Below are 9,503 nucleotides of genomic sequence, written 5' to 3'. Positions count from 1 at the left end.
ATTATTTTAATAAAATATTTAATGTAAGACACTAAAACTTTGTGTCATGCGCAGTAAAGGATACCCGGGGTGATATGGTTAATCATAACATGAAAATCATTTTGCACTTGGAGCAGTCAACCCTATGACTATATATTCATGGGGAAATTTTTAATTAAAATACTTCGTTAAAAATTCTTATAAAGACCTTATGATTATTAAATTCTAGCAAAATTTTGGGAAGATACAAAAACATAATAGAAGTTATAGTTTAGAAACTATGTAGGTCAATTTGTGGTCAATTGTTTTGTGCAGAGGATTAAAGTCAAGCTAGCTGACCTGAAGTCAGGGCAAAATGAGGAAATGTTCTTATGACCTTTTCACATTTATTTTGTATGGAATAAAGAATAACTGAACTGGTCAACAAACAAAGGTGAAATTTGCAACAACTGCCTAGTTCACTGTGACATTTGTGGATAGTCTTAAGAGGACTAATGTACAAAAGTAGCACAGATGGAAAGAACAACATTTCAAAAGACTTTCACCTTCAGTTCAGCTTGCACCAGTTTTTGATATGTTTACATGTTATCCAGAAGGATTGAGGTATACATGATATGATTCATTGGTGTTTCTTGTAAGGTGGTCATTGGAATGTTTACACGCTATCCAGGCGGATTGGGGTGTATACGGCATGATTTGTTGGTGTTTCTTGTAATATGGTTAGTGAAACAAGTGATGATTTGACCAGTGGCCACCACAAACAGCTGATTTCCAGGTCTAAGTCTCTGTTAAATTGTATCGTGTTGATGTAGAAAGATTCTTTGACTTTTCTTATTTTCCAGAATTTTTCTAGAAATAATAAAAGAAGATAACTTTCTCTCTCTTTGGATTGTTGCTGAATTATTCTCAGTACTCCTACAATATAGCACTAATTTCAAGCTGCAGCTGCTGTGTAATTGGAAACTTGTCTTTATAAAGTAAATTTCATGTAGTTCTGTTCTGTTGCAACTTAAGTGATAGGTGTATTATTCTAGCATACTCTTCCACACCCAAAAAAATCCCACTTAATTGAATGATTTGTCATTACTACAAAAGCCAACACTAATTGATTAGTGAATAGAATTAAAAACTGGTAATTCTGGCTAATTGTTTATAATACCACAATACACATTTTCTCTTATAGGATCCACAAATTTGTTCCTTTTTATGTTTGATAATTCTCTTTAAAGGATAAACATTTATTAAATAATTTATCAAATTTCAAACAAGATTGAAACTTATAAAATGTATTTAAAAATAAAATCTATGGCAGGTTTGGGGTGAAGGTACCTTTTCCATCACGTGTTTGGGTGGTACTGCTATATAAGGTGCAGCTGAAAACTTAGTTTGTGTGAAAATTTTTGATTTTATTCTTCAAATATTTTTCCAACACATAGAAAATTGAATGTTTTTAAAACCACCAATATTATCCCTTTGATTACCAGCTTCTTACATTGTAAGATGGTAAAGTTGTTCTCATCATATTTCATTCCAAAAATAAAAATGGTGGATAAAATTGCTTGAAATTTGACGAGAACCTTCCTAAAAGTATGTAGTTTCAGAAAATTAAAATATTTAATTTTGATTTTTTCTGCTATTTATAATAAAAAATTCGTTATTTAATGTAATTATTTGCTATCTTATTATTATCTAATTATTTATTATCTGACAGTTTTACATTTCAGTTGCATAATCTGTAGTACCTCTCAATTCAATATCAAAAGTTTTTTAAGGTAAATGTTTATATTTTATTTTTCATTTTCTCTATCATATCACTAACTCTAGCTATTATCATCAACATACAGTGCAATGAAATGTTTAAAATTAAGAAATGGAAATATGTACATACCTTCGTAGAATAGTCTTAAAATATCTTTTGGGCCATATGCATAATTTTATGTCTTCACCTTTTCACTGATACTTTAATTTTAATGTTTTATTAACATTTCCTGTTCTTTATCGTTAATTATTCATGTCGACATACATCAACAGGTACCTGTGGGCAATAGAATGGTATGAAAAGTATAGATACTTTAGCCTCTGGCAAAATTATTTGTACAGGCCTGGTAATGTAGAGCAAGGCAATGCTTTGTATATCTTATAAAAATTATTAAACCTTCCAAATAAGAATTTCAAAACACAAATGAAACATAATTAACTAAAATATAAAAGTAAAACCTAAATGCAATTTACCTGTCTATCAGACTAATATGTATAAGGTGAGAAAAAATAGTCAAGTGCTAGGAACTCTGATCTGAAAATGGACAAGCTTGTCATCTCAAAAATAATTTATGCCTACATTTCCTTCTGGCCTGGAGATTTTTTCTTGGGTATAAGTATGCCATTCAAGTCTAGAAAAGACTGTTGCTTAGCAACAGATTACTTTGTAATCTGGGCATGGTGCTTACCAGAAAAGATCAAGTAATAAGCTAATTCTTGGAGTGACTTAGCCTTTGTGAAATGAAACTAATGTTTAGACTTTGACCTGGTACTTGTAGAAGCTCATTTAGACTATCATAGAGATATTGAGACAAACTGAACAGAAACATAAGTAATCAAATTTATGATATTTCAACTGTACGTATGTCACATGACAACAAACTGAATTTTTAATTGTTTGTTTCAGAGGTTTCTCTCGAAGTAAAGGAATAATAACTTGGGTATTATAAAACTTCGAATAATAACATAATTGATAATACTAATTTTGAATGTCACTCGGTAACAACTTGTGACGTGCAGAAAGGTATTTTAAAAGTTTACGGGTTGTTAAAGGGATATAAAAGCCAATATGAAGAGTACATTTAATGTCTGTATATGCTTATATGATGAAGCCTAAAAACTGTTTTTCTAAAAGTCAAAATCTAAGCTTCATCAAACTGTTGCTGTAAATTTTGCTCGAATATTTTAGAACTTTTAAAAACATGACATTATGGTATAAGACAAAAAATTTATATAAAAAAGGAATATACAATTAAGTTTTCAAGTTAAAAAATGTAAAATGAAATTGTTTGGCATCTTAGGATCTTCAGGAAAAATCGCATAAATCTGATTCTACCATTAGAGAATTAAGAAGTCGTATTTCTGCTCTCGAAGAAGAACTTCAACACTTCAGACACAAGGCTCAGATGCTCACAAAAGAGAATAACAAAATAAACACTGACAACCAAGATCTGGAAAAAACAGTTGGACAGTTGAAGACACGAGTGTCCAGTATGGAAGAAGATATCAGAGATAAAGAACAGTTACTGAGCCGTTCTCAGGAACAGCTACGTGTCGTTCAAGAAGAAAGGGTAAGTGACAGAGCTCATTTGTATTGAATATTATTCTTGTGCATGACTACAGCCTACATTATCAAGCTTATGTAAAATTAGTATCAGAACTCATGATTGAAAAGAACCTTTAATTTGCTGTCAGTGTTGAGTTAAATAGTTTAAAAAAAATACAACTGTACTTTTTTTTTGCCTCTTTCACACTGTTACCTTTAAAACACATTTGACTCACTGATAAGCACATCATGCTATCATTTACATTGTTATGTTTTCCATAGAAATAAAGAAAAAGTTTCAAGTAATATCTGATGGCTAACTCCTAATAAAACACATTGTGACTGAAAACTAAGTGAGGGTTTAATTTTTAACTTAAAGAACCTTTAATTTGCTGTCAGTGTTGAGTTAAATAGTTTAAAAAAATACAACTGTACTTTTTTACCTCTTTCACACTATTACCTTTAAAACACATTTGACTCACTGATAAGCACATCATGCTATCATTTACATTGTTATGTTTTCCATAGAAAATAAAGAAAAAGTCTAAAACTTTCAAGTAATATCTGATGGCTAACTCCTAATAAAACACATTGTGACTGAAAACTAAGTGAGAGTTTAATTTTTAACTTAAAAAATATTTAGTATCAATGGAGTAGAAAGGTGCTTAATGTTTTGGTTTAATATGAAATAAGTGTTTTGTCTTATGTATACATGTTATTCCAGAGAGAAGTTGAGGAAACAGCAGAACAAAGGAGAATCACATTAAACAAACGAGAATCTTCCCTAAAAAGTTTGTCTGATGAAGTAATGAAAGGAAATGAAATAATTACAAAACTTCAGTCAGAAATACGTAATTACCATGCAAAGGTAAATATAACCAAATTGTGTTTCGTACCTTCCTAATTTTTAACCTTGTTATATCTGATTGGGCCTTAAATTTTCTCACCAAATATGATATATATCTGTTCATGTTGTGATATTCCAAAAATAAACCTAGCAGAAATTCACTTCATCTTTGAAATAATTAGATTTGAGGACCTAATATGTGGAAGGATATATTGCAGGATATAAAGACATGGTGTGAAGCTAGAAAAAAGTACACTTTATTGACTAAGGAAACAGTGGAAGAAAATATATATATATATATAAGACATTGTGTGGGGCCTGGCATGGTGGCTATGATACTCAACTTGCAATCTGTGGGTTGTGGGTTTGATTTCCTGGCGGCAAAGATGCTCACCCCTTTCAGTTGAAAGGGCATTATAATGTGATGGTCAATCCAAGAGTTGGCAGTGGTTGGTGTTGACTAGCTGCCTTCCCTCTAGTCTATCACTACTAAATTAGGGATGGCTAGCTCAGCTTTGCACAAAATTCAAAACAAACCAAAAGATATAAAGCCTTGTTGATGTTCTTCCCAAAATTGTTCAAAAGTACAGCCGTGAAAACTTTTGTTGCTACACATGGAGAGAAGGAATAATGAGATTTTGTAATGAAATAAGATGTTTTGGAAGACCAATCTTCTGTTTCTTTAGTCAATAATTTATATTTTCCAGCTTCACACCGTCTACTTTCATATAAGGTTGAAGACTTTTTTTTAAAAGTTTTGATTACAGGATTTTGTTTGCTACACATAGGTGATCTTAAATGTCAGGATGACCAAAGGTAATTTGTAATAGAGTATCATTGTTTATTTCTTCTTTGTAACAATACTTGATCAAATTGTAGTATTGGTTTTAATTTGGAATTATATATAAAAGCAAAGATCACTCATCAGTAATGTAAGTCAGCAGTACTCGTTTTTTGTTGTTGTTGTTGCTCAATTTTGTCAAGTAACTGACATTCGGACATGTATGTATGTAACAGTTCAATGTCAAGGATCACTAAGGTTGGTTATTATTTTGTTTTGGGATTTCAACAAATGATAAGACTTGTATTCTTGTTTCAGTTTCTCTATCTATTCTTCCATCTGAGAGTTATATGTGTTCAAATGTTAAAAAACAATTTTTACGGTGTTTGTAACTGTTTTGTAGCCTTTAAATCCTACAGTTTCTGTTCAGTAAACTGGTTTATTTATACCAAGACATCACCCATCTTACAAGGGACAGTTGTAAGGTACTGGTCTAAAAAAAGGTTTCATTGTTCTTGTAGGGTTTACTTAGATCTTGTAAAAGTGGTGTTTCATATATGTTGACAGAAAATTACTAGGTCAGATAAGCCTATCTTCATATGTGATTAGGCATTAATGTGTTTTAGGATCATAACTGTTGTACAAGAGATTACCAATTATTGATACACAAAAGGTTTGTAAAAGAATGGATATTATTGGAATCATTGTAGTTTCTCTAGTGAGCTATCATTCCAAATAACTTAGAGAATACTATTGAGATGAGACTTGTAAAGAAACTTCCTGCCTGACAGTGCTGAATAGTGTTGAACTAAATACTTTAATGTCTAGTTATATCACATAAAGCATGATGATTTAGTGTGGAATGATGCAATAACTGTCTTGACATTTAATTTTAACTTTTACTGCAAGATCTAAAGAAAGTTAAAAGTATGATTTTGTTATTGCTAAATGCTTTAAAAAAAAAGAACTGCAGGTTCTTTCCCAGAATAAATATTTGTAAAAGTTTTGTTGTATTAACTAAACAGAAATTACTACTAAGTGAAACATTTTTACACATTGTTTTCTGTTGTTTTATTGAAAAAAAAATTTAAACTTTTTTCTTGTAACTTTATTTTAAGAATTAAAAAAATAACTCAAATTTTGCCAGATAGGTATTAATTTTGGAGCTTGAAGTAAACGTTTTTATAAATAATAGTTTCTTTATAAAATTATTTGAAATAAGCATCTATACTTTCATAATTGTATTAAAAACATCATTTCTAAGCCCCAGAAAAGGATGTAGAAGGTATGGTTTATTTGATACATGAATGGTAAACTGTTAAGTCAAACCAAGCATTTTATTTGTATTTCATCAAGACTTACAGTTGGTAAATAAGTTCATGAAATTGTTGTGTACAGCTGTACCTGACAAGAAAAGGTTAAGTTGATCTGCTGATTAACGTAAAAGCCTTCCCACATTAATACCAAAGATTGACATATTTCTATTGAAGGACAATAACTGGAGTAGTTTTTCATAAATTACAAGTATAAATAATGAGAGCTTGTCCAGTAATTGAACATAACTGACAGTTTATGTTTTATGCATACAGCTAAAGCTGAGAAACAAGATAACTGCTAAGCAAGAGGAGATTCTTGGAGATAAAGAGAACAAGCTTCAAACGTTGCAAGAAGAGGTCTCAACTTTAAAATCTTCAGGAAAGGAGAAGGATGATGAGGTATTACAGTTGTGTTTTAAATCTTTGTTTTATCGTTAGTTTCTTCTAGACATCAGTAATTAATTGAGGATTTATATAGACATCTAATTCTTAGAAGGTAACACTTTTTTAAATTTCTGTGATGTTTTTGATTATCCAAATATAAAATTGTTTTGTAAGTATGTGCTAATAGTAAGTTTAAAATATTGCACTGTGTGTCAGTTTTTACAGCAGTATCTTATTATCAGAATCCATGCTTTGGTGCATGTGTATCAGTTGCAAGTGAGGGTTCAGGTTCAAATCCTTCTTATTCCTTGTTTGCTCTTCTTTATCAATTAAATGTGACTTACGGTCATTTTCTTTGTTGGTCTCTGATTGATTTTGAATTTGCTGAGTTGTGTTATGATTGTTTGAATAATGAGGGAATTTCGTTAGTAATGTTATCACCTTAGTTAGTAATTTACTGATGCAATCATTTAATCAGTGGTTGTTTATGTAGTGAGATTCAAGGAAGTGCTGTGAACTTTTTATGGAAGTCACTTGCATATCCTATTCCTGAATGAACTTTTGTAAGTCCATTCAGAACCTTTCATATAAAACATTTCTTAATTGATTAATAGGATCTCTAAATGTTATTTATCCACATATTTGATGTTTCTCCAGAACCACAGGTTACAGCAGGAGCTTGGTAATGTTAAACAAAAACTAGAAGACTGTCAGAAACAAATCAGAACCAATGAAAATGGTAAGCACCAACAACAGATTTTAAAAAGAGCTTTTGTACATATCTATCTGGAAATCCCCACATACACACAGAGGAAATTTCTATACTTATTTTGTTAAGATTTTTGTCACTTCAACAATATATGTCTAGATTGCAAGAAAGTTTAACCAGGATATATAAAACATGGGATGAAAAGAATTTAAACATTGTGGGGAGTTATAAGCAAATGGGAAAAAAAAAGAGATAACAGTTTTCATAACTTTTAGAAAAGTGTAATATCCACCCCTGTTTTGTTTATTTCTCATAAACAGCCTAACTTTCTGGTTTAATTTTCTTGTACTGTCCACTGACTTTTTTTTTTAGTGATTGAATTTAAGAACTGTACAGCTAAACTAGGTTACAATATTGATATAATACACTTCTGCAAACTTTCATTATAAAGTAACAGTCTGGACTTTTTAGTTTCACTGGGAAGTAAGTAGGATACAAAAGATGAATGTTGTTTGGCTGTTTCTACAGGGCGTCTGAAAAGTCTGGAACCATAGGCACTTTAAGAATTTTATAGACTGTTTCACATGATGTCCTTGTAATTCGAAACAAGTCTGGAGATATTGGGACCCACATCTGACAATTCAATGTTCTTGGAAGGTATCGTTCAACCAAACTCGGGCTTCTGTTACATCCTGCATGAACCAGTCACACAGACCATTACCCTTTGGGTACCCTGTACTAGAAGAAGAGAAATAAAAATGTTCTTTAAATGGATCTTAGATAACATTTTCTGATACTTTTGTATCTTAGGGTTAAATAAAAGATAAATTGATTAGAGGTATAAGTAACTTAGCCTTAAAACAGATCAGTTGCATCATTTTAACCCCTCCCCCTCCACTCCCCATACACACAAACAATAAAAAAAACATTCTGACAGTCCTCAAGATGAAGTGTACTAGTATTTTGATCAAACAGTGACTTATTTCATGTATTTCATTCTTATTTTTGTACTCCTTTGAGATTTAAATAAGTGTAGTGGTATAGTCATGGTTGCTTATTCAGGGTGTCTGCGTGAACATGGAAAATATGGAAAAGTCTAGAGATTGTACAAAAAAAAAAGTTTGGGAAAGATTATGCTCCTTTGTTGTCTCTGAACTTTCACATACATACAAACCATGATGCCTAGCAATGCTTATTATTGGTATATTTTATCTTGGTCAATTGCTCTGTGTTATTTCATCTGATGATAAATATATCTAAATCATTATATTTGGTGATAGATAATAATACAACATTTTGTTTATCCTAAACTTGCATTGTCCTTGATTGAAGATCTTTTGTGTTGCCATAATATGAAATAAGTATATTCTAAAATCCTTATTTTTCTTCGTAAGCAGATTACAAGTTGAAGTGATGTTAAGTAAGTGTAATTGTAAGGAAAAGCTTAAATATCAGCATATCATGCATGTTTGTATGCAGGTCTGTAAAATTTAGAATGTCAGAGAACTGGAGAGAATGTGGCCATTCTGTTATTATCATACATTTTTGTATTTTATTAAAAATTTTAATTGAAAAACTTTCTATAAAATCTTTGAATAATATTAATTCATGTAAAATGAAACATAATAAAGTTCTTGTAATTTATCAGGTGAAAATGGGTACTGGAATTAACAAGAGAGTTCAATGTTATGTAATTTTATTTTCTGTAGTTATCAACTGGTTAAACAAACAATTAAATGAGTCCCATATTAATCCCCAGAGGGCACCAACAGCACCAGCTCTGCCTTTCCAGCAGGTATGTCCAACTCTAATTATATTTAGGATTATCTAACTGAATATTATTAATCCAAATAATAGGTATTGATGGCAAAATGAAACAAGATATATATTTCATATAGTTTGACTAAATATTTACAGTAATGCCATTATTTGTTAGTTTCAATGATATTTGACTAGATTTATAACTAGGAAAGGAACTAATAGTGTGCTTATTACTAGTGCCAACATTAAACAGGTTTTTTTACAGGTACTGACAAAACTGTGTAAGTACAAGATTAAAGTACACTTGAAAAAAGAGCAGTGAAATGTTCAAAAAGAATTAAAAATAATCCATTATTTATGTATTGTGTAATGCTAAAATAGAGTAACCATTATAAAGTTAAAAATTCATTTGTTTCCTGATT

General features: G+C 30.6%; 1 protein-coding gene across 7 annotated transcripts in view; it reads left to right on the top strand.

Moving 5' to 3' along the window:
• LOC106466363 (spindle assembly abnormal protein 6 homolog) overlaps window positions 1-9,503 on the top strand; it is a 61,641-nt gene that overhangs the window by 45,064 nt on the left and 7,074 nt on the right. For all 7 annotated transcript variants that reach the window (XM_022394356.1, XM_022394355.1, XM_022394352.1 and 4 more), the window contains 5 exons: window positions 3,039-3,308; window positions 4,008-4,151; window positions 6,501-6,626; window positions 7,269-7,350; window positions 9,030-9,115. In XM_022394356.1, the coding sequence (XP_022250064.1) occupies window positions 3,039-3,308; window positions 4,008-4,151; window positions 6,501-6,626; window positions 7,269-7,350; window positions 9,030-9,115 (708 nt within the window). The remainder of the gene's footprint in view (window positions 1-3,038; window positions 3,309-4,007; window positions 4,152-6,500; window positions 6,627-7,268; window positions 7,351-9,029; window positions 9,116-9,503) is intronic.

The sequence above is a fragment of the Limulus polyphemus genome, unplaced genomic scaffold (assembly GCF_000517525.1).
Source record: "Limulus polyphemus unplaced genomic scaffold, Limulus_polyphemus-2.1.2 Scaffold2236, whole genome shotgun sequence".
NCBI lineage: Eukaryota > Metazoa > Arthropoda > Merostomata > Xiphosura > Limulidae > Limulus > Limulus polyphemus.
This window is presented reverse-complemented; position numbering and strand designations above follow the sequence as displayed.